The sequence below is a fragment of the Anolis carolinensis genome, chromosome 1 (assembly GCF_035594765.1).
Source record: "Anolis carolinensis isolate JA03-04 chromosome 1, rAnoCar3.1.pri, whole genome shotgun sequence".
In the NCBI taxonomy this organism is placed as follows: Eukaryota; Metazoa; Chordata; class Lepidosauria; order Squamata; family Dactyloidae; genus Anolis; species Anolis carolinensis.
In genome coordinates this window covers 63,315,541-63,341,315 of record NC_085841.1, presented here as the reverse complement: position 1 = coordinate 63,341,315, position 25,775 = coordinate 63,315,541, and the positions used below count along the sequence as shown (strand labels likewise).

The following is a 25,775-nucleotide window of genomic DNA, read 5'->3' as shown; positions in this document are numbered from 1 at the left end:
CCAATTAATATACCTGGAGCCAGACCTTGTGGGGGGTAGACTATCCATAGCCTCTATACAGCCACTTAATTAGGATAGTGCATGTTTGAAACCTTGACTGGGAAATAAATAGAGCCTTCAGATGCATCATTGTTATCTTTACTGCTGTGCTACAGATAAAGCAAGTTCAAATAACAGATGTAACAGGTATCAGAAAGTAATCCACTCAAAATATGCTTGGCAACCCATCTGCTCAAGCCAGATGAAATCAGACCAGTCCCCAAGTGTGCACTGTGAGTGAATTGATCTGAACTCATTTGCTTAGTTGTTTATTTAGCAAATGGTGTAGAGAAAACGTGAAAATAATGAGAAATAGCATTTATTGACTGTGCTATGTACATTCATTGATTAGAAAAAAGGGACATTAGGAATACAAGATGAGATTCAGGAAACTCAAAACCTGGCATGTTTCAAAAATATTTATTTCTCTTCTTTATGGTCTGATCTCTAAACACCAAGTGGCCTATATATTTATACTACTATTTTAAAAGACTTTAAAATGCCCAGTGCATAAAAAACCATCTTAAGGTGCATTCTTAACATGTCTTAATATGTTAACATGGTAATGTCTTAACATGGATATACATTGCCTTATGATATAGGAATCAGAATTGGTTTTTGCTTATTATAGTTATAAAATATACATGCTCAGAAAAACTCATTCATTATAACTTTTTAAAATTTATAATGATCTTTTTGAGTCAGTTCTGGATGTTTAGACAAACCTCTGAGAATGTCAAGCCCAATAGTCCACAATTATGATACAGCACAGCACTTTCATCCCATTCCCTTGTTCCTTAGCTACAACTTGCACTATCCCTTTCCTTTCTTCTTGTTTACAGTTGGCCATGTTTTTACGATAGATGACAGTTTAGGTTGCTGGCACTGTTCTGATCTCAAATTGTTGTTTTATATACTAGTGGTTTTATTTTGTATTGTACTGTGTATTTATTTTATGCGTTGCTTTAGGCACCTTATGCCATATGTAAGCCGCCCCAAGTCCCTTTGGGGAGATAGAGGCGGGGTATAAAAATAAAGTTGTTGTTATTATTATTATTATTATTATTATTATTATTATTATTATTATTATTATATTATTATTATGACACAGCAAACAAGATAGATATGCTGGATTTCATTATTATTATTATTATTATTATTATTATTATTATTAATGTATCAAAGGCTTGCCTACGGTGTTTGACTTACAGGCTTTCAGTGGGACAAAAATAAAAACACAATAGTTTTCATGGAATAACTGCGTTAAGAGAAGGCATTTCTCTATGAACTTTTCAGAGCAGGGGTTTCACCAGGAAACTTGTTGTATCAGCTCAAAACCTCCAAATCATTTTTTAAGATTAGCATATCTGTTACAAAGACTTCCAAGTAGCTTTCCCCATATAATGTAGGAAATCCCTAGCTTCAGATGATAGCAGTATTCTGAGAAACATGATCATATTTATTTCTCCCCCCCCCCCCCTCAGAGTGCTACAATCCCAAATTCTGTATAGACTGTATAGATCCTCATAGGCTATCACTCTTGGCCCAGTATGAATGTACCCTCTACCAAGGGTAGAGTCTTGGTGGTGGGTTCATAAGTGACTGTAGAGACCTATTCTGGATCTGCATGGTTTGTCACAACGAGGACATACATTTCCAGATAGAAGGCGGCTCTGACAAGAGTTTGCTTGACACACCTTCCTCTTGGCACGTTTCTCCCTTTCGCCCTCTATTTGTGCCTCTTCAAAATCCCTAGCATTGTTGGTAACAGCTGACCTCCAGTAAGAACACTCAAGGACCAGGACTTCCTAGCTCTCGCTGTCCGTGCCACATTTTTTAAGGTTAGCTTTAAGCCCATCTTTAGATCTCTTTTGCTGTCCACCAACATTCTGTTTTCTGTTCCTGACCTGAGAGTAAAGTAACTACTTTAGGAGATGGTGATCAGGCATTCAGACACAGATCGTATAATACTGGTGACCAGTGCTATATTCTTGCTTAATTTTTCTCTATAATGATTTCAGATGAAACTGTTTTTTTAACTAAGTTAATTAGGAAATCTATCCACAATTACCGTATTTCACTAAACCAGTCATGTTCCTCACTAATAAGAGATACAAGCTATAATTTCCAAATTTCTCCTCCATGTTGTGTTTCCATTTTGAGCTGTTATAGTCTCAATTTTTTTTTGCCAAGATTAAACTGTCTACTCTTAAAAAACCTGCAATCATAGTGAAATTGGCATGGCCAAACACTAAATGTGATTCTTAAGTTCAACATTCTGAACAGGAAGACATCTTGGGCCTATGAGAAGTATTATATTCATTCTACATCTGTAGTGTTAAAGGTGATTTATTTTCTCCTAGAGCAACCATGAAGGAGGCAACTAGAACTTTCCATAAATAGATGAACAGTATTGTAGAATGAGTGCATAAGAAACAACAGGAGTAGAACGGTGTGCATTTCCACAGTCCTGAAGTCAAGTACAGTTCTAATACAAAGAAAAATGCTGTTGGCCCTCTATATCCACAGGTTCTGTATCCATGGATTCAAACATCTGCAGCTCGAAAATATTAGAAAAAAATTCAAAAAGCAAACCTTGATTTTGCCACACAACAAACACTAAGCTGATACCTAGGCATGCCCTTCTGTTTCACAGATCCTCAGGCTCTCTTTGACACTCATTGTACGCCATTTTATATAAAGAACCCCATCTTACTGAGCCACTGTATATAATGGGACAGATTGGTATTCACTGAGGGTCTTGGAACTAAGCTCCAACAGATACCAGTGTCCCACTGTATATAATTAGATATGGGTGTATATGTGAATGGATCTACAGTTTAAAAGGATACATAATCTTAAAGGTGGAGAAGCTTGCTTAGTCTGAACAGCATATACAAGGAGTGGATAAAGAAATAAAACAGAATGGAACTTCACAATGGAGACCACAGAGAAGGGTTAAACACAGTGACAAAATCATGAGCATGTTGATGAAAGCTGTAAAGAACTCTTGAAAATAGCATCTCAATGTAATTTGTGGAGACTCTCTACTTGACACAGGAGCACCTTAGCAGATACACCCATCTAGCTTTTCAAACTACACAGATCAAAAGTTCAGGTGATGACAAGGAAGATTTCCTCCTTCATGTCTGAAGTACTGCCAGCCATTTCAAAATTGCCTTTTATTTAAAAGAGAGGAAGTGAAACAACTGTATTACATGCAACTGTCTTCAGTCTTGGGGTGTACTTACCCTCTTGAACTGGGAGAGGGAGGCTATTACATGAACTGTTCCTGTCAAGAATGTTCTTTTTTATAATCTACTGTTTTAAAGTGCATTGGAGGAGTATATTCTGTAAAATGTACAGAACTTGTTTTTCAGGCTGTGTGTTGACAGGAATCATTGGAATGAGTATTCAGTAGTGCATTTTTCAAGTACAAGTATATATTCTATATCATTCATGCATAACAATACATTTTCTTTTTTAGGTTTGAGCTCTTTCTATTCTGAACTAATGAAAGGATTAGGTGCAGGAGGGCGTCTCTGGGAACTCATTGATCGAAAGCCAGAACTTCCTTTTAATGGTATGTTCTCTGTTTTCATTAAAATTTGCAGTTGCTTAAGCTGACATGGTATCCATAGGCACTTTAAATCAGAATGCAATAAGTATTTTGCTTAAATTATAATAATATCTTATGAGTCATTCCAGATGTATAAGTAGCCATATTAGTCTGATGCAACAGAACTGAATAAAATTATTTATGGTACTGAATAGATAATCAGATACATGAAGAGGTAGCCTCCGTGGATTGGTTGAATATAGATAGAAGGATGGGGTGAGGAAATGTTTTTACAAAACAAGTCCAAAACACTAAGACATTCCAGAGGAAAAAAAATATTTATCATGTAGAACAAGGCACTTTTTACCCTCTTGGTGTTTTGAACTACACCTCCCATTAGTACCAGCCAACAAAGGTGATGTGTAATTATTGTGGGAATTGTAATCTAAAATATCTGGAGGCTAAAGGTTTCCCAAAGTGATTTGGAATAAAATTGCAATGAGGTGTTCAAAGGCAAACGTTGCAGCTTTATGTTTGCTGCTGAAAACACCTGCTAAGCTTGCCACTGCTATACCACACTTGGATTGTGTTAGTGTCATATTTGTCTAGATCTTATTGCATGACATTGTACTTTTCTTGATGCTGTACGGTGCCGGGCCACTATTGGGACATTGAAAAATCATTTCTTTTCCCACTAGAAATAAATCATCAAAACAAACCCCTATCCCACTATGATTTAGTGCTGAAAGTCTCATTTTACTTGGCTGCAAGTGGGAACATAGTGGGTGTGGCATAGATGTGATTTCAGTGCTCCCTACTTAGGTATTCCACAGGGATCTATAGCAGGGGCTATTTCCTTTGGAATCCCACTGTAATTCTCAAGACAACCACTGTACATTCACCCCCAGCATTTTGTTACATTATTTTTAACAAGAGGAAGAGTGGAATAGCATAGTATAGATGTAGTCTTTTTAAGAATAGGTTCCCCAAAGAAATGATAGGTTTCAGGAAAGGCTTAGAGTAAATTAAAAAATAAACACAAAATTAAATAGTGATATGCAAAAGCAGAAACAGTGAAACATTGGTTTGTGGGAAAACACATGTAAAAAAAAAGAAAGGAAAAAGAGTCTGCATAGCTTCTTGTACTTTCATCTTTCTGAACTGAGTAGGGAATTCCTGGGGAGCACAGTTGCCTAAAATCAGACTTACACAATTGCTTAATTGCATTATTAGGCATTTACTGACTTTCATGTTTAAATTTATTGTTTTTTCTAATATGGAATTTTTATTATAATGTGTGTGTTATTCTCATTTTATACTTTTGATATTAATGAAGAAATTGTGGCATTGAATGTATGCCAGTTATATGTATGTTAACTGCCCTGAGTCCCTCTGGGGAGGGAGGGCAGTCTAGAAATAAAGTTTTTATTATTATTATTATTATTATTATTATTATTATTATTATTATTATTATATATTTAGGGCCCTCTTGTCTGCCAACCCCATTTGAAAGAATGGAACATGAAGTAGCGTCCATAATTCTCCATGCCATTTTATCATGACAACTCTATGAAAGTGGGTAATAGTTTGAACATTGGAATATGACGCTGGGTTTGAATCCCCACTTGACGATATAAACCTACTAAGTGATCCTGGGCAAGCCACAACACTCTCAGCCTCAGAAAAGCCTATGATAGGATTACCATGAATCAGAAACAACTTGAAAATACAACAAGACTCACACGCCCAGATCTATAAGACACTATCATGTCAGAAAGCAAACCCTTTGGCTTAACAATGATGTTACTGAACATAAAACGGTCAAGGTACTAAAATGAAGGCTACTTGGACAAATGGGTCTTTCTTCATTCAAAATGTATTTATATGTGGATATCTTTGAAAATTTCTATTCTTGTCTCTCTTCCCACCTCCACCCCCACCCCATTTAGAGGGCATTATGTTAAACCAGGATGCTTTCAAAGGTGCTCTAGAGTTCAAAAATATCCAGTTTGCCTATCCAACTCGTCCAGAAACTTTAATTTTCCAAGACTTTACCCTTTCCATCCCAGCGGGCTCTGTCATGGCCTTGGTTGGCCCAAGCGGCTCTGGCAAATCTACTGTTGTGTCTCTTCTGCTTAGGCTTTATGATCCCATCTCAGGTAAGAATTTGTATGTAATGTTGGGGCCATCCATACTAACCATAAAATGCTGTTTCAAAACTGTATTGAAGAAAGTGGCTTTGCTGTGCCGATGATTATACAGGACACCCTGGAACCAGTTTGTGGGCTGGATGGTGACTTAAACCACAAAACACTGGTGCACATAAAAGGGTTTTCTTTTGAGTGCTTTTGTGGAATATCATCATCATCATCTTTATCTTTATTTCTATCCCATCTTTCTAGTAATAGGGATTCAAGGCACCTTTGCTGTTTGGCCACTGCAGTTTGAAGCTATTTCTGCTCAAGCAGTGTGCATTGAACTGCATTAAATGGTCAGTGTAGGCCAGTGGTTCTTAACCCGTGGGCTGCAGCCCACGGGTGGGCTGCAAGACTTAAAATCAGGTCCACGGCCAGGGCTGTGTGCCACTGAGCGAGAGAGAGGAGGAGAGGAAGAGGAGGGAGGGAGGGAGGGAGGAGACCAGTGCTGCTGCCCCTTGCCTTCTCACAGCTTCCCTCGTGCCATTGGAGAGTGAAAGAGAGAAGAAGGGAGAGAAAGAAGGCCAGTGCCATTGCCCCTCTCGCGGCTTCCCCGGAGCTGTTGGAGAATGAGAGAGAGGAGAGGAGAGGGAGAGAAGGAAGGAAGGAAGGAAGGAAGGAAGGAAGGAAGGAAGGAAGGAAGGAAGGAAGGAAGGAAGGAAGGAAGGCAGGCAGGCAGGCAGGCAGGCAGGAAGGAAGGAAGGAAGGCCCTCAAGCCTGCCTCCAAGGAGAGGGAAGGCGAAAGAGGCAGGTCAGGGAAGAAAGAGCATCAGGGGCAGCAGCAGATGGGGATATTTGACCGCCATTGGCATTTCAGGTTTGTGTGTATGTGCCTCCCTCCTCTTTCCTCCTGGGACTGTATGAAAGCCCCCTCCCCACCCCCCACTTGGCCCCAAGCACTGTGGTTTTGCTCCCAGAAATGAGGGTGTGTGTGTGTATGTGTGTTTGGAGGTAGTTCCCAGCCCCTCCCACCCAATAAGCCTCCTTAGTCCCGAGAGACTTCTTTCTGCAAGCAGATGGCGACTACTGGATGGCATATGTTCTGTACCAGAAACTAGATCTGATGTGGTCTGTCCAAATCCCAAATAACCAAACCCAATCTAAAGTTGATCAAAAACTGATGGGTAATCCTTTTGGTACAAATGTTGGAGAGTGGTTCGCAGTCAAGTGGGCCCTGGTCAAAGTGGGCCCTGGTCAAAAAAGGTTGGGAACCACTGGTGTATATGGAGCCTGACTATAGATTCATACTACTTGAGTAGAACTTTCCTCCTGAGAGGGAAGAAATACATTCTTCAGTTCCACAATGAATTCCAAACGACAAGATGTAGGAGTTTTGTGTATCTGCTCAAGGCAGTGACTACTGAGGGAAAATGCAGTGTTAGGGTGTTGTGGAAGGAGTAGCACCTAATAAAAAGGTCAATAACCATTATTTAATTTTTGAAGAGATAGATGAAACTCATTTCTGTTCCTGAATAAGGAAGAACTGTATGAAAAAGCTTCAGAGATACATATTAGGTTCACCCAGTATTTTTACACGTATTCTGAGGGGTTCATTTCAAGTGATAGTATGGATTCTGTATATTCTTGTGAGATTTGCCATCCCTTCAGTCCTATAAATCACCGTATTTACTCAAATGTAATGCACATCTTTTTTGGCTTAATTGCTTCACCAAAATGAAGGTGCGCATTACATTCTATGGTGCCGTAGACTCGCAGGCCTAAAGGTACCTGTGCCCCTCCATCACCAGCCTCAGCCTGATGGAGGAGCAGTAGCTTCCTTCCCCAAGCCCCGTTCTCCTCAAACTCAACAGTCTCTGCTTGGTGAAAGGGTGCTGCTTCTCCTTTCTTCTTTGGCAAATCCTTGTTTTGTAATGTGCATCTCAAAATTGAGGTGCTCATTATTCGAGCAAATATGGTAATTGGATATGACACATATTTATCTGAATCATATTAAATAGAGACCTCTATAGAAGTTCACATTGCTGCAGAGAAAAATATTCTCTTTTCTGGAAATATAAAAATGTATGAAATGTCAGAGTATTGCAGCGCAGCGGTAGTAGTATGAAAAGCAATGGAGCGCAGAATGAAGCGACACTTTGAGACGTCAGTAAAAGCAATATACAAAGCTTTACTTGCAGACGACAAACAAACACAGGACTAATCTGTTCTCCAACAGATCTCAAACTCAACTCGAACTCAAGACAGACTGAACTGACGCAATAGATATGCACATACTCTTGTGTCTGGATCCTCCCTAGTTCCAGCCACACACCAAGGTCATCATAGCTCATTAGTGATTAACTCTTTACACACTATAACACACTCTGGATGATGCAATCTGACTGCAATACAAGCATGGCACAAATTACATTTAAACACTCTCATTACACAAATCTCACATTGACATGAAAGACCCCATCTTTTTATTTCATAAAGCTACTTGAAATGTATTGTTATAAACCACTGCAACACTTGTATCTGTGTTTTTTGTTTTTCATTCTATATTTCCTGTTCTTTTTTTCCTTTGCAAATTTGGAATCTGAAATTTTACCTAACAAGATCCTTTTAACTTTTTAAAGGCGTGGTCACTGTTGATGGTGTTGATATTCGTCAGCTAAACCCACTCTGGTTCAGGACTAAAATTGGAACGGTGAGTCAGGTAAGAAGATTTATTTATTTATTTATTTATTTATTTCAAATATTTCTATCCCGCCCTTCTCACCTGGAGGGACTCAGGGCGGCGTACAATTGGCAACAATTCGATGCCGATACATCATTAAAAACAACAACATATAAAAATATATTACAACCAATTAAATACAGTATAAAATATAAAACATAAAACATATGCTTAAAATCCGTTCGTCCAATATCCTCCAACTTTATCCATATAACAATCTGGGTCGTCTTTATCATTTATTCGTTAAAAGCCTGGGCACAAAGCCATGTTTTTAAGGCTTTTCTAAAACTCAAAAGGGTTGGGGCTTGCCGTATATCTCTGGGGAGGGTGTTCCACAGCCGGGGAGCCACCACCGAGAAGGCCCTGTCCCTCGTTCCCACCAGCCACGCTTGTGAGGCAGGCGGGACCGAGAACAGGGCCTCTCCAGATGACCTCAGGGATCTTCCTGGCTCATAGGAGGAGATGCGTTCGGACAAGTAGATTGGGCCAGAACCGTTTAGGGCTTTATAGGTCAAAACCAGCACTTTGAATTGGGCTCGGTAGCATATCGGCAGCCAGTGGAGCTGGCTTAACAAGGGGGTAGTAACCTCCCTGTAAGCTGCCCGAGTTAGATAAGTTGTGTTTCTTTGTTGTAGTATTTATTTATTCTCATTCATTTTTCTCTTTATACGAAGAACCTCTTACTGTACTTTGCCATTCTAAGCACTGGACAGACTTTTGGAAACATTGGAGGGTTGTTTTGCATTATCAATTTGAATTCCATCTCTTGAAAGTCACACTTGAACAGTTCAGTGTGTACTAAAGAATATTGTGCTTACTTTTTCATCCTGTTTGTTGCATGTAGTTGTACTCCCTAACTATATATTGTGACTTTTCTCTGTGCTTTCACACATGCTAGGAACCCATTCTGTTCTCATGCTCTATCGCTGAAAACATTGCCTATGGTGCGGAAAACCCCTCTGCAGTTACTATGGAAGAAATTGAAAAAGTTGCAGAGATTGCAAATGCTTTTAGCTTTATCCAAAATTTTCCAAAAGGATTTGATACTTTAGTTGGTGAAAAAGGAGTTCTTCTTTCAGGTAAGAGGTTGCCATTTTGAAAATGTGTTTATGTGGTTAATGCTTTCAAATGATAATATGCTAAACTATATGGATGAATGTTACATTGAGAAGATGGCAAGCTTGTTTTCTGATGCCCTAGAAAGAAAACGGAACAATGGATTCAAATACAGGAAAAGAGATTTTACCTAAACATTAGATAGAATTTCCTGACCATTAGACTTTCTTGGCAGTGGAATATGCTGCTTGGGAGTGTGGTGGAAGCTCCTTTCCTGGAGGCTTTTCAATAGAGGCCGAATGGCCATCTGTTGAAAATGGTTTGATTGTTTATTTCTGCTTGGCATAATGGGGTTGGACTGGATGTCCTTGAGGTCTCTTCCAACTTCATAATTCTGTGATTCTATCTATAAATATTTAACTTTTTCTGTAAATTAGTGGGGAGCATAGAATCTCTACAGTATTTAAGCTGGAAGTTTAATTAAGACAAGGGAAAGTGTTAGGTTTTTGTATTTTAAAAAGAATTGTAATCTGTGCAGTGCAATAATAGATGTCTAATATGTATAATGACCATGGAATGGCTTTAGACCACGATTTCTTCGATGGCGTGATTTTAACTGATTGTAATGTTTAAATGTCTATATGTTTTAAATTTAAAATATTTTAAGTTTATAGTTTATATGTGTTTAAAGGCATCGAATTGTGCCATATGTAAGCCACCTTGAGTCCCCTTTGGGGTGAGAAAGGCGGGGTTTAAATAGGGTAAATAAATAAATATTCTATTTATTGACAGGTGGACAAAAGCAACGAATTGCAATTGCCCGAGCTCTTCTCAAGGTAAGCCTGTTTTGCCTATTTTGCTAATGAGAATAATACTGTCAAAAATCTTTCTCCGGAGTTGCATTTTTTAAATTGGAAATCTTGTAGTTATAATAATATCATGTTTGAGATATATAGAGAGAATGAGAGAATGTGTTACTCTGCAATCTGCTGCCATTTCTGAGGAGTTAAAAATCAGGAACCTGCTCTACAGCCTTTTCTAGAACAGCCAGTTCTGCGGAGAGCAGCCTCTAATGGGCCTGTTAAGTAACTACCAGTAATTTTAATCACGATGTCAAAAGTATTATACTTTTTGCCCTAAGAACAATAGCTAGCTCTTTGGTAACAATAATTACAGCTTGTTGATTATTTTTCATGCATATTAGTAGTAAAATCTCTAGACTTTACATAGTAGAAGACACTTCAAGGACCCTCTGTTGCTGAATGTATTATCTTCTCTGTAATCTGGTTGTGATCATATCCTGGTAATATTCAAATACCAAACAATAATGCATTGTCCTTTTTTCAGATATTAGGATTTTTTGTCAGAGAAATCCTAATATCTAGTATGGAATGCCATCTAAGTAGGATATTTACCTCAAGCTTATCTGTATAGAGGCAGTCTCCAAGTTACAAACATCCGACTCCTAGTTACAAACGGGGGAGAGACAACAGGTAGTGAGAGAAATTTACCCCTAGAAAGGGACATTCACTCCTAGAAGAGTTATCATGGGAAAAATGTGTTTCCACTGAAACTTTATCACCAATCCTTGTTTCCACAACCCAAACATTTTGAAATACAATTGTCACAGGGTAAAAGTAAGGTGAAATCTCCTGAACAGAGGGGAACAGATAGCAAAACCAATATTACAAGAGTGTTAACCCCTCCCTATGCTATTCAAAGTTTGCACACACACACACACACACAGAGAGAGCTGGAGTTAGACTTTAAAAATATACCTGATCCAACTTACATACAAATTCAACAAGAATAAATCTACACATCTTATCTTGTTTGTAACCTGGGGATTGTCTTTTGATGAGAGGAGAAAGATTCTGACAAATTTTAGATACTTTTGTCTGTTTATTTTTTAAAAGAACATGCAGCACAGTGCACTCTTCTGAAAATGTTTGTTTTGCACATTCTTCATTTTACTAAAGTTGACGTACAGCAGCCTCCTTTCTCCCCAGTTTGTTTAAACATCGAATAAAGTTAACTGTCCCTAGTCAATAATATCCCCTCTATCTTCCATAAACAATTAAAAACATGGATGTTCTGCTGTGCATTCGATTAGACAAGTTCTCCATATCCTGGCTCCTATTCAGATCTGAAATCTGTTCTGGCACCTCACAATTATTCTCCACCCCAAGATCATTTCCCCCACCTTGTGTTGCCTGCCCCATGCATTTTATCTGACCCATACACCTTATTTATTTGATTAAGATCGGGTTTTTTTATGTTTTTATAGTTTATGCTATTTTAAACTATGGTCTGTTTATTTTGTTTTTAAGTATGATGGTTGTGCTTTAAATTGCTTATTTTATGATGTTGTGATCTGGTTGGGCTTGTCCCCATGTGAGCCGCTCCAAATCCCTTCTGGGAGATGAAGGCTTCATACAAAAATAAAAGTATTATTATTATTATTATTATTATTATTATTATTATTATTATTATTATTATTATTATCTTGTACATTATTTCTAGCTGAGAAACCTCAGACAGGCCTGTAGCCAGGATTTTGATTGGGGGGGGGGGATTTTGATTCGAGGGGGGGGGGGGTCTGAGCCTGGGTGGGAGAGTATCTACCCAGCAAACCTTTTGTATCGTTATCCCAATGTGATATATTGTGCATGGTGATCAGATCATGATATGAATAAACATAACAGTTTAAATAATAAATGTAAGGCCTTCTCGCAGACCACCCTGAGAATTTCGGCCGGGGGGGGGGGGGGGGGGGCTAAAGCCACTCAAGCTACATGCCTTCTCAAAGAAATTCAGTTTTCAAGTAGTGCATGCATGAGTACACGCAACGAAACTTAAGAGAGAATATGTGACACTACCATTTCAAAATATATGACATGTGAAAACTAAGGAAACATTTCTTTAGGAAAAAAAATCTTCTGAATGTTGTGATTTCATCATGACTCCCTGCTATTCATGAAAATCTGTTTTAAATCACATTTTTTCTCATCTAACGAATGAATTGAAACAGTATCTAACTGTGGCCAGTACCAGTTATGAATGACGTTGGCTTTAACATTATCATTATCAAAGTGGGAAATAATATCCTTAAAGAAACGCACATGGTAGTTGAGAAACTATCATTCTGCCACAATCACTTTCAATATTGCATTGGTTTTCTCAGTATTGGTACACCTGCCACTTTTGTCTCTGTCGAATTAACGCCATTCTACACAGTGCAGTTTTCACATGAATAGTAAATCAATAGGTAAAGGTAAAGGTTTCCCCCTGACATTAAGTCCAGTCGTGACCGACTCTGGGGGTTGGTGCTCATCTCCATTTCTAAGCCAAAGAGCCAGCATTGTCCGTAGACACCTCCAAGGTCATGTGGCCGGCATGACTGCATGGAGCGCCATTACCTTCCCGCTGGAGCGGTACCTATTGATCTACTCACATTTGCATGTTTTCGAACTGCTAGGTTGGCAGGAGCTGGGGCTAACAGGAGCTGGGGTGCTCATTCTGCTCCCGGGATTTGAACCTAACACCTTTTGGTCCACAAGTTCAGCAACTCAGCACTTTAACACACTGTGCCACCAGGGGCCCCTAAATCGCTGAGATTAATCTTCCTGATGATATAAATTGATTTGCATTCCAATTCTTGTACTAAATTTTGCAGTCTTAAAACTTCCCTCTCAAAAATATTGTCCATATAAAATCAAATTAATTTTGTTTTCTAGAATCCAAAAATCCTTCTTCTTGATGAAGCGACAAGGTAAGTAATAAAAGTGACACAATATAATAACAAAGTGGAAAATATTTTACTTAAAAGAAAAGCAACCATGTCCAAGACAGTAGGGATGGATTGGCATCTCTACTATCGATCTTATCTGTTAACTATTGAACACTGTCACTTTTTACTGTCTCTGTGAATTTGCATCAAAGGAGTTTACATATTCTTTGTTAACACATTGCAGAAAGAATTCAAGGTTCCCATTGGGCATGATATTTTCTTGGAAGCATGAAATTCCCAGTAAAATATTGCCTCTGTTGAAATCCTTGAATATAGTTTAATAAGCTGCCAAACACACAAACAATGCCGAAGTACTAAACTCATCATTAACAACTATAAGTGGGTATCATTTTTGTGTGAGAGATAAGAAATATTGTTGGAATATTAAAATCAAGGTTTTTGTCTATGATTCTATAATACAGAAAACCACTTACAAGGAGAAAACTAATTGAGTTCAATCTAGCCACTGTATCTACAATATTTAGAATGTTCAATCACAGTTATCAGCAAAAACTCATCTATCAAGGGGATAAATGATTGCTATGACAAAACAATTGCTCCTGATAGATGACTTGGAGATGGTCAGTCAGTTTTAGAAAGGGATAATTGTTTAGTGAGATAATGAACTACTTCTTCGACTGGTTATGCATTTCTCAAACTATCTGTGTACAAAACGGACAGAATTGAAAAGTGGGCCAATCAGAATCAAGCTGGACTTGTGGGCTGCATCTACACTGTAGAATTAATGCAATTCAACACCACTCTAACTGCCATGGCTGAATGTTATAGAATCATGGAGGTTGTAGTTTTACAAGGTCTTTAGCCATTTCTGCCCGATAGTGCAGATGCCTTAGCCAACTACAGCTCCCATGATTCATTGACATCAATCCCTAGCAATTACAGTAGTGTCAAACTGCATTAATTCTACAATGTAGATTCACTCTGGGGCTAGTAAAAAGTCTAATATGAGAACAGATTTGAAACAAAAGTGTAAAGAAGTATGTTACCTTGCAGATTAAAAATATGTGTGCTTACCTGGATTTCAGCAGGGACTTGATTTATCAGAAAGTGTATTTTTACACAGAAATAAAGTTGTTGTTTTAAAAAAGAAATGTATGTAAATACTCTTAACATATTGTCACGTTATGAAAAACCTGAAATGAAAGAAAATTAGTAAACGTAACTGTTCTAAAGTGCGATGTAGGACAATAATATATGCTTTCTCATCATTTTGTTCATGAATTAGTGCATTGGATGCTGAAAATGAATTCCTTGTCCAAGAAGCATTAGATCGACTCATGGAAGGAAGGACTGTTCTCATAATTGCCCATCGTCTGTCCACTATTCAGAATGCTAATTCTGTTGCAGTTCTTGATCAAGGAAGAATTGTTGAGTGTGGAAAACATGAAACATTGCTTGCAAACCCAAATGGACTCTTCAGCAAATTAATGAAGAAACAGTCTTTTATCCAGCACAGTGAAAATGTTGCATTAAATGTAAAATCCTGAAAAAAAAAAGACTTTAAAAATGAAATAATATAAGAAATGGAAATGTAACGCATTTCCAAGTAATTTTAAATTATGTTTCAATTCATGTATAATAAATGTGTTTATATTTTTCCTGTGTATTTTAAAACATGGTTGTACTAAACTTTTTATTCAGAGAATCTAATTATAATTCTATTCTTGTGAAGATATAAAACAGTAAATTGTTTTTACAATGTAAATATTTTATGCTGCTTTGATTTATGAATATGGATGTTTACTCTTTTTTAAATCTGACAGCTTGGAAGCACAATCCTTTTCCATTTAATAGATGGTGAGAAATTAAATGTGTAATTCTGGTATTTCGTTTAAGAAATACCGGAGATCAGTTCAGAGAGCATTTTCCTTACAGAAGGAGGGCTCTTTTAACTCTTACATTCTGAAACTCTGCTTTTGTTTTAAAAAGCAAAAAATTAAAAATTTCCTCTACTAGATTTGCAAATCTTCTGAAACAGAATCCAAGTCATTAGAAGTAAATCCCTTCTATGGTTTTGAATCCAAGGCTGGAGTTAAAATTGCTGGAAGGAACATTAACAACCTTAGATATGCAGATGATACCAGTCTGATGGCTGAAAGTGAGGAGGAGCTGAGGAGCCTTATCACCAAGGTGAAAGGAGAAAGCACAAAAGCAGGGCTGCAGTTAAACATCAAGAAAACCAAGATTATGGCAACCAGACCGATTGATAACTGGCAAATAGAGGGAGAAAACGTGGAGGCAGTGACAGAATTTATATTTCTAGGTGCGAAGATCACTGCAGATGCAGACTGCAGCCAGGAAATCAGAAGACGTCTACTTCTTGGGAGGAGAGCAATGGCCAACCTTGATAAAATAGTGAAGAGCAGAGACATCACACTGGCAACGAAGGTCCGCATAGTGAAAGCAATTGTATTCCCCATAGTAACCTATGGATGCGAGAGCTGGACCATAAGGAAGGCTGAGCAAAGGAAGATAGATGCTTTTGAACTTTGGTGCTGGAGGAAAATCCTGAGAGTGCCTTGGACCACAAGAAGATCCAACCAGTCCATCCTCCAGGAAATAATGCCCGGCTGCTCACTGGAGGGAAGGATATTAGAGGCAAAGATGAAGTATTTTAGCCACATCATGAAAAGACAGGAAAGCTTGGAAAAGATCATGATGCTGGGAAAATGGAAGGAAAAAGGAAGACCAAGGGCAAGATGGATGGACGGTATCCTTGAAGTGACTGGCTTGACCTTGAAGGAACTGGGGGCAGCGACGGCTGACAGGGAGCTCTGGTGTGGACTGGTCCATGAGGTCACAAAGAGTCGGAAACGACTATATGATTGAAGAAGAAGAAGATTGTTTTGAAATGTTCCCTCAACATACATAGTAATGGGATGTCTGTTCTGAGATGGTTTGAACCTTTGACTATGGCTCTGGGTGACTTTAGGCAAGTCACACAGTCTCAGAGGAAGACAAAGGCAAGTAAAGAGCCAGTGTAGTGTAGTGTTTTGGGTGCTGGACCTACTGCTCTGGAGATCATGGTTTGATTCCATGCTCAACCAAGGCAGTCCACTGAGTGACCTTACAGAAATAACACTCCTTAGCATTTATAAATGTCTCTCCACTGAACCTCATTAAGTTATAATGTGAGCATTGTTATCAAACTTTAGGAAATGTTTGCCAACCAGTGTAGTATTCTGCTACGTATTGGCCAAATGCCAGCAGGATGGGGATCTATATACATTTGGGAAATATTTCTGTCTCTTCGGCATATGCACTTGTTTCTTCATAGCAGATGAAATTTAGGCCTCCATCATATCCACCATATAATTCAAAATAAAACTGCATTATATGGTCACTGTAGACCAGTGGATCTCAACCTGGGGTCCCCAGATATTTTTGATCTCCAGCTTCCAGAAATCCCAGCCAATTTACCAGCTGTCAGGCCAAAAACTTCTGGGGACCCCAGGTTGAGAACCATTGTTGTAGACTCAAAATGCAGTTCAATGCCATTAAACAGCCATTAAACGCTACACTGATCATATAGTTTGGAGCTGCATTACATGGCAGTGTAGACAGCATTTCAGTGTCCATTCTCCACTTCAGATTTGTGTGATAATACATTCCTCCATTCGCCATCTCAATTGTGATAGTTATAAAAGTTTTACCACATAATACATTTCATCAAATGGGCATCAGAACTTTGAGAAAATTAGAGTACTTAAATTGAAGATTACAGTTCTTTATTAAGGTACGCATAAGCCCAAATCAAGATAACAGTCCAAGAAATGCATTAATTCCACGTATTCTGTTTTAGGATCTTTATTGAACTATGCAGAAAAATCTGGCTTATTCAGCTGCCTTAAGATCTTAAGGTTGCTTTACAGCTGATTTGATGATACACAGCAAATGAGCATGACTTTATCAAACAGGATAAGCTTTGAAATATTGCTAAACTTATCTAAATAAACTGAAATTGTATAACATCTCTGGGAGAAAGGACTGGAAGGGATTAGAAACATGTTACAGCAAAAGCAGTAGATGATAGTAGGTAATTTTTCTGAGTTCTTGGGCCAGTTATATAGTACTTCCATTTTGCAAACACTATAAAATCCCTAAAGCATGTTTTAAACGATGCATATTTTAAAAGACTTATCATGTTGACGTATAAATTAAAGTTTTACAGTAGAGTCTCACTTATCCAAGCCTCGCTTATCCAAGCCTCTGGATAATCCAAGCCATTTTTGTAGTCAATGTTTTCAATATATCGTGATATTTTGGTGCTAAAGTTGTAAATACAGTAATTGCAACATAACATTACTGTGTACTGAACTACTTTTTCTGTCAAATTTGTTGTATAACATTTTGTTTTGGTGCTTAGTTTGTAAAATCATAACCTAATTTGATGTTTAATAGGCTTTTCCTTAATCCCTCCTTATTATCCAAGATATTCGCTTATCCAAGCTTCTGCTGGCCCGTTTAGCTTGGATAAGTGAGACTCTACTGTATTCTCAAACTGACATACCATAAGATGGGCAAATAATTAAAAATTAAGTATTCAAATGAGATCCCTTACCATCAATTACTTACAAAATGTTTATTACTGATACAAACACTATTATTAGCCACCTTGAGTCCCTTTGGGGTAGAGAAAGGTGGTATATAGAGTAAATAAATATACAAAACAAGGAAAATTATTTTATAGAGTCAAGTAGAAATGTACAAAACAGGCAGTCAATGTTTTTATGGCTCAGTGGGATGTTATATTAACAAGAAGCAGACAAAAGACTTTGGGGCCTAATGAAAACACAGAAGACTACTATAATTTCAGAAATGTAGAAACTGATCTCAGATTTTTATTTCAGGCTTTATGAGTCTATGTACAAGGGATTGATTCACTAGGCCAGCGCTTCCCTAATGTGTTGTTGACAGTATTTAGACTTGTATAGTTTTCTGACAGTAGTTCAGTGTTTCTAGCAAACTAGAAGTTAAACCAACCCCTTATGAGATAGAGACCTTCATAAATTGTAATAATGAAATATATGGGGACACAACATATCCCATGAAAACCTTGCATTTATATATAAAAACTAGCTGTGCCCGGCCACGCGTTGCTGTGGTGAAGTATGGTGGTATGGGAAATAAAGTATTGAGGAATTGGTGGTAGTTAAGGTCAAGGGTAAAGGTTTTCCCCAGACATTAAGTCCAGTCGTGTCTTACTCTGGAGGTTGGTGCTCATCTCCATTTCTAAGCCGAAGAGCTGGCGTTGTCCGTAGACTCCTCCAAGGTCATGTGGGATGACTACATGGAGCGGCATTACCTTCCCGCCGGAGCAGTACCTATTGATGCACTCACATTTGCATGTTTTCGAACTTCTGGGTTGGCAGAAGCTGGGGCTAACAGTGGAGGCTCTCTCCGCTCCCCCAATTCAAACCTGTGGCCTTTCGGTCCAGAAGTTCAGCAGCTCAGCGCTTTAACACGCTGCGCCATCAGGGGATATTATTTCCTAAAGGTTGTGAATATACAATATTTCTGATTGGTTTTTTTTTGTTTGTTGGAGGCAAGTATGAATGCTGCAATTAGGAAAAATGATTAGGATGTAATGGCCTTGCAGCTTTAAAGCCTGGCTGTTTCCTCCCTGAGTGAATTTTTTGTTGGGAGGTGTTAGCTGGCCCTGATTGTTTCCTGTCTGGAATTCCCTTGTTTTCAGAGAGGTGTTGTTTGCGATATTTTATGTGCTTCTACTGTCTGTGGCCCTGAGAAAACAGAGGATTTTCCAGACTTTGATGATGGGAATACTTTGTTGGGAGGTGTTAGCTGGCCCTGATTGTTTCCTGTCTGGAATTCCCTTGTTTTCAGAGTGGTGTTGTTTGCGATATTTTATGTGCTTCTACTGACTGTGGCCCTGAGAAAACAGAGGATTTTCCAGACTTTGATGACGGGAATACTTTGTTGGGAGGTGTTAGCTGGCCCTGATTGTTTCCTGTCTGGAATTCCCTTGTTTTCAGAGTGATGTTGTTTGCGATATTTTATGTGCTTCTACTGTCTGTGGTCCTGAGAAAACAGGATTTGCCAGACTTTGATGATGGGAATACTTTGTTGGGAGGTGTTAGCTGGCCCCGATTGTTTCCTGTGTGGAATTCCCCTGTTTATTTACTGTCCTGGTTTTAGAGATTATATTGTTCTGCATTATTCTATCCCAGTAATTATTTCATATTAAAGAAGAATCTCACTTATCCAACATTCGCTTATACAATGTTCTGGATTATCCAACGCAGTCTGCCTTTTCATAATCAATGTTTTTGTAGTCAGTGTTTTAAATTCATTGTGATATTTTAGTGGTAAATTTGTAAATACAGTACAGTAGAGTCTCACTTATCCAACATAAACGGGCCGGCAGAACGTTGGATAAGCGAATATGTTGGATAATGAGGAATTAAGGATAACCCTATTAAACATCAAATTAAGTTATGATTTTACAAATTAAGCACCAAAACATCATGTTAGACAACAAATTTGTCAGAAAAGTAGTTCAATACGCAGTAATGCTATATAGAATTACTGTATTTATGAATTTAGCACCAAAATATCACGATATATTGAAAGCATTGACTACAAAAATGTGTTGGATAATCCAGAACGTTGGATAAGCGAGTGTTGGATAAGTGAGACTCTACTGTAAATACTACATAGCATTACTGCGCATGGAACTACTTTTTCTGTCAAATTTGTTGTATAATATGATGTTTTGGTGCTTAATTTGTATAACGATTACCTAATTTGATGTTTAATTGGCTTTTCCTGAATCCCTTCTTATTATCCAACATATTCACTTATCCTGCCGGCCTGTTTACGTTGGATAAGTGAGACTCTACTGTATATTGATAATCTTAAATTATCTGCTTATCTGCTTAGAACTGGATTATATGAGGCCCCTTCTTCACAGCTGTATAAAATGCACACTGAAGTGGATTATATGGCAGTGTGGAGTCAAGATAATCCAGTGCAAAGCAGATAATATAAGATTATAAATAGGTTATATAGCTGTGTGGAAGGGCCTTGAGTCTACACTGCCATATAATCCAGTGCAAATTAGATAATCTGTGGAAGAAGCCTAAGTGAGGCCTAAATCTGCCTGTCCCCTAACTGAAACCTAGCCCTCTAAACTGGCAGCAATTGGATAAAAAAAATTATTGCTCTCCCTCTAATTAGGACTTTATTTTTCTTTTCTTTTTGTTGTATCAACCTTGAGGCATGGATGATGGGTTGTGTTGTCAAATTTTGAGGTTGGGGGGCCTGTACTTTTGTTGTTTTGTAAATTGCCGTGATGCCATCACTCTTTTATATATATAGATGTAGGCTTCATTGCTTATTTCACATAGGCTCAGAGGTTTTTTTTTCTTACGTTTGTGACACACCTACACAACAGGGCAGTGGACATAACAAGGTGTCTTGACACATGGGAAAGCTGTGCACTAGATCATCAAATCCCATTCTCTCATGCCCCTTCTACACTGCCATATAATCCAGTTCAAAGCACATAATCTGGATCATATATGGCGGTGTAGAAGGGGACTCAGTCTCAGAGGAAGCCAACGTTAAACCTCTTCTGAACAAATCTTGCCACTGGGTTGCTGTGGGTTTTCTGTGCTACATGGCCATGTCCCAGAAGCATTCTTTCCTGATGTTTTGCCCACATCTATGGCAGGCATCCTCAGAAGTTGTGAGGACTGTTGGAAAGTAGGCAAGTGGAGTTTATATATTTGTGGAATGTTCAGGGTGGGAGAAAGAACTCTTGCCTGTTGGAGGCAAATATAAATGTTTCAATTGGCCACTTTAATTTGCATTAAGTCAGCTTCAAAGCCTGGCTGCTTCCTGCCTGGGGGAATCCTTTGTTGGGAGGTGCTAGCTGGGCCTGATTGTTTCTTGTCTGGATTTCCCCTGCTTTTAGAGTGTTGCTCTTTATTTACTGTCCTGATTTTATAAGTTTTTTAATACTGGTGGTTAGATTTTGTTCATTTTTGTGGTTTCTTCCTTTCTGTTGAAATTGTCCACATGTTTGTGGATTTCAATGGCTTTTCTGTGTTGTTGTCAGAGTGGTCCAACATTTCTGTGTTTTGAAATAATATGCTGTGTCCAGGTTGGCTCAAGTGCTCTGCAATGGCTGACCTCTCTGGTTGATTTAGTCCGCAGTGCCTTTCATGTTCCTGTCACAACCTACAAACTATTTATAGACATACTAAGAAAATCCAACACATGCTATGTTCATCAAAGGACAAGAGGGATCCTCTCACCTCTGCAGGAGTCTACCGTATACCATGCAGCTGTAGAAAAGTCTACATAGGAACTACCAAACGCAGCATTGCCCAGACATTAATCAAGGAACATGAAACAATCACAGACAGTTAATACTTCCCAACAAAGGATTCCCCCAGGCAGGGAACAGCCAGGCCTTGAAGCTGCCAGGCTATTCAACGCTAATCAAGGTGGCCAATTGCAACATTTACACTTGCCTCAAATAGACAAAAAGTTATTTCTGCCACCTTAGACATTCCACAGATACAGTAGAGTCTCACTTATCCAACACTTGCTTATCCAACGTTCTGGATTATCCAACGCATTTTTGTAGTCAATGTTTTCAATATATCGTGATATTTTGGTGCTAAATTCATAAATACAGTAATTACTACATAGCATTACTGCGTATTGAACTACTTTTTCTGCCAAATTTGTTGTCTGACATGTTTTGGTGCTTCTTTTGTAAAATCATAACCTAATTTGATGTTTAATAGGCTTTTCCTTAATGCCTCTTTATTATCCAACATATTCGCTTATCCAACATTCTGCCGGCCCGTTTATGTTGGATAAGTGAGACTCTACTGTATATAAACCCGACTTGGTTTCCAGCAGACCTCACAACCTCTGAGGATGCCTGCCATAGATGTAGGTGAAACGTCAGGAAAGAATGCTTCTGGAACATGGCCATACAGCCCGGAAAACTCACAGCAACCCAGTGATTCCGACCATGAAAGCCTTCGACAACACGTTCTGATCTTCCCCTAAGGCAGTGGTTCTCAACCTGTGGGCCCCTAGATGTTATGGCCTTCAACTCCCATAAATCCTAACAGCTGGTAAATTGGATTTAACAGCTGGTAGATTGGGATTTCTGGGAGTTGTGGGCCAAAACACCTGGGGACCCACAGGTTGACGACCACTGCCCTAAGGTCCATGAGAAGCTGAATAAGGAAGTCGGTAACGATTAACAGCATCGCGAGCTTGGCACCGGGTGTGACCCTTCCCGCCAAAAACTAAAAAAAACCCCGCTCTTCCGAGGCTGCCCTTCAACTCTGCCTTTCTCAAGAGTTCCAGCCAATCTTTTTCTCGGGATCCGGATGACGTATTTAGAGCGCGCGCGAGACACAAGTCTGCGTCATCGGGAGTCGCCCGCGGAACTCGTGTACTTCCTAAGGCTCCGTGAACTCCGTGAGTCTTGGCGTCCTGACCTGAGGTGAAGCGATGTATCTTACGACTCCTGTGGGCTCTCCTCATACCCCGAGCGGCGGCGGGTCGGGCCGAAGAGGCCTCCGTCTCGGCGGCAGGAAGGGCCAGGCGTCCGTCAGTTCCCCGGCGCTGTTCTCGCCGGTGACCCGGAGGAACGTCAGCTCCCTGTCGGCACGGTGAGTGCGTGAGGGGCGGCCTCCCCAGGCCCCGGAGGCGCCGCTTGGGGCGAGAAGGCGAAAGGCCTAGGGAAACTACAGCACTGGGCCACAGCAATTGAATCGGTATTAAACTACATTCATTATGTAGTGTAGATGGGAATGAAGGGGCTAGGGCGCAGTGGCTCTCAACTTGGGCCCCCCCAGATGTTTTTGGGCTTAAACTCCCAGAAATCCTAACAGCTGGTAAACTGGCTGGAATTTCTGGGAGCTGTAGGCCAAAAACATCTGGGGGGCTCAGGTTGAGAACCACTAGGCTAGGTGGAAAACCTTGTACATCATTGGGTTGTTGTATGTCTTTCGGGCTGTGTGGCCATGTTCCAGAAGCATTCTCTCCTGACGTTTCGCCCACATCTATGGCAGGCATCCTCAGAGGTTGTGAGGTATGGAGAAAACTAAGCAAAGAGGTTAATATATATCTGTGGAAAGTCTAGGGTGAGAGAGGTCAGTGTGAATGTGTAGTGAAGAATGAAATTAGCATCAGTCAGTGAAGCGTTGCTCTTGACAAGGTTACCACTTAATTGAAACAGAAATAATGGGAAATATTGATTGCCGTTCTTTTTGCTTAGGTGTACTCCCACAAAGGTTGTACATCATCCAACAGGAAGTGAAACCATTAACTATGACGTGAAAGGATTTGGCTCACCCCTACCAGTAAAAGTTATGGAGGCCTTAAGAATGGCTAGTGGTAAGTATTTTACTTTTTCTATGCAAACAACATAACATGGAAAATAGCCTAAAAGCTGCCTGTTAGGTTTGTAATATTCCCAGGAACATTGCCAATCCCTTTTAATGTTTATATCTACAACTATTTTGGAAAGCATGGGTTTGAAGACTGAGATAGAAAGATGTAACTTTAAAGTTTTTGTACTTGTACATGAGATACTGCTTATTTCCGTTTAGGTAAAAATAGGTTTGTTTATCAAACCAAGCAAATGATACTTTTAACGTGTGGTTTTGATAGTGCTGAATATGAGAGTATTCTTAGGCCCCTTCTACACTGCCCTATATCCCAGGATCTGATCCCAGATTATGTGCTTTAAACTGTATTATATGAGTCTCCACTACCAGATAATCTGGTATAAACAGATAATCTGGGATCAGATCCTGAAATATAGGGGCAGCATGGGAGGGGCCTTAGATTCCTCTGCTTTTTTATATGCAAGTTTCTATTGTCAACTTTAGCTGATGCTTAATCTGTACTTTTCCTGGAGGGAAATAGTTTTCCCACAATTATTCCTGTTCCAGTAACATCCATGTGAGACTATAAGAACATATTTTATGTGGGGTTTCCTATAAAGAACATGCAGAAAATGCAGGTGAAATAGTTGGAAGGTTGATCACCAGTGGCTAGCTACTATGACATCATGAATGTAATAATAAAATATCTTCAGTGATGGTCTCAGTTTTCCCACTGCAAAATTGATATTGAAAATATCAGGGAAAACCTAAGATTTGCAGGTGTACAACAATCTTCAGAAAAAAAGTATTTATGTGGAGCAGTTGTACAAAAGATAGGGTAAAATAATCGAAATAAAATAAATACATGCAGTTTATTGGAGATCTTGCTGAGAATTTTCTTTTCAATTTGACTTGATACACAAAGATAAAGGTAATGATTTTAGCAAGTTGTCTTTAAGCTCTACAAACAGTGGGTAATTAATTGACTACTCCCAAATGCACTGCATAGAATTTTAAAAAACTGATAGGATTTGTTTAAGAATTGGTACTTTCTTGCAGTTGAGGACCACTTGAGTGTGCAAATAGATGGAAGTGGATGGGCTTGGCTAGTATACAGAGACAGACTGATTATTTGGAAAATTGGTCGATCACCAACTGCAAAGGTAAGAGTCAGTTATCTATCTATACACATAATAAAAGTGAATAATGTGTATGTGGAGGAGGTGTCCATTACACAGACAGCCTCCCGCCTCCACAAACACCTATAATTCCCACTGAGTAGGAGATACCCATTGCCCTCCCTCCACTGACATGCAGGTTATAGTGAATGTCATGAACATGTAGCCCAAACCTTGCCAGTGTCCTCCACAAACACCATTCTGCCCCGCACTCAAATGAAGGCTTTCATGCGGGGATAATTTCATCCTAGATGTTCTGTTTTTTCTCCAGAATGCACATTCCAGGGCTCCTTAATTCGCATGACCCCGCCCACTGCCTCTACTTTAACCATTTACTACCCTTTCCTGCGGCACACAGTTAACAGAGGAATTGATCAGCAACTGAACAAGAGGTTTGGGGAGAATTCACCATTATTTACAAGAATTATACTTGACCTACATCCAGAGAGCACTGTTAACCCAAACAAACAATGGATCTGGACCAAACTTCAGTGATATTACATAACATCCCAAAACAAACAATGCCTTCATCTAATAACTCAGGCACTGCCAGGTCCCCAAGCTAGTAGGTACATAAATATAGACTCTTAAAAATAATAATGGACATTTTCATAAGAAAAATATAGAAAACAAGTGGGCAACTTCAGAACTATTGTATTGGTGATGTTAAGCTGGCTATGCATCAGTTTTGCATCATTTAAAAATTTAGACCAGTGCTTTTCAAATTAACTGATGTGTCAGCCTGGGCATTTTTCTCCAATGAGCCTGAGACCAGTCTCATGTTTGTACCTTTTATCATTTGCATGTAGGTTCCTGGAAATTTACTATGTACTGGTTGTCAATGGCTTCTAGAATGGTACCAGTCTGTGGACCAC

At 39.1% G+C, this 25,775-nt stretch overlaps 2 protein-coding genes across 3 annotated transcripts in view; both read left to right on the top strand.

Annotated features, from left to right (window-relative positions):
* Positions 1–15,045, top strand: part of abcb10 (ATP binding cassette subfamily B member 10) — a 28,856-nt gene extending 13,811 nt beyond the window's left edge. Inside the window, exons 7-13 of the mRNA XM_003215868.3 lie at positions 3,527–3,622; positions 5,548–5,757; positions 8,373–8,452; positions 9,372–9,552; positions 10,322–10,365; positions 13,267–13,301; positions 14,566–15,045. Of these exons, the coding sequence (XP_003215916.2) occupies positions 3,527–3,622; positions 5,548–5,757; positions 8,373–8,452; positions 9,372–9,552; positions 10,322–10,365; positions 13,267–13,301; positions 14,566–14,827 (908 nt within the window). The 3' untranslated portion in view covers positions 14,828–15,045. The remainder of the gene's footprint in view (positions 1–3,526; positions 3,623–5,547; positions 5,758–8,372; positions 8,453–9,371; positions 9,553–10,321; positions 10,366–13,266; positions 13,302–14,565) is intronic.
* A 7,695-nt stretch (positions 15,046–22,740) lies between these two features.
* The window catches only part of nup133 (nucleoporin 133), a 40,017-nt gene continuing 36,982 nt past the window's right edge, over positions 22,741–25,775 (top strand). The window contains exons 1-3 of one of the 2 annotated variants that reach the window (XM_003215867.4): positions 22,741–23,002; positions 23,611–23,729; positions 24,782–24,885. In XM_003215867.4, the coding sequence (XP_003215915.1) occupies positions 22,842–23,002; positions 23,611–23,729; positions 24,782–24,885 (384 nt within the window). In that variant the 5' untranslated portion in view covers positions 22,741–22,841. The other variant, XM_062975654.1, reaches the window with a different exon arrangement.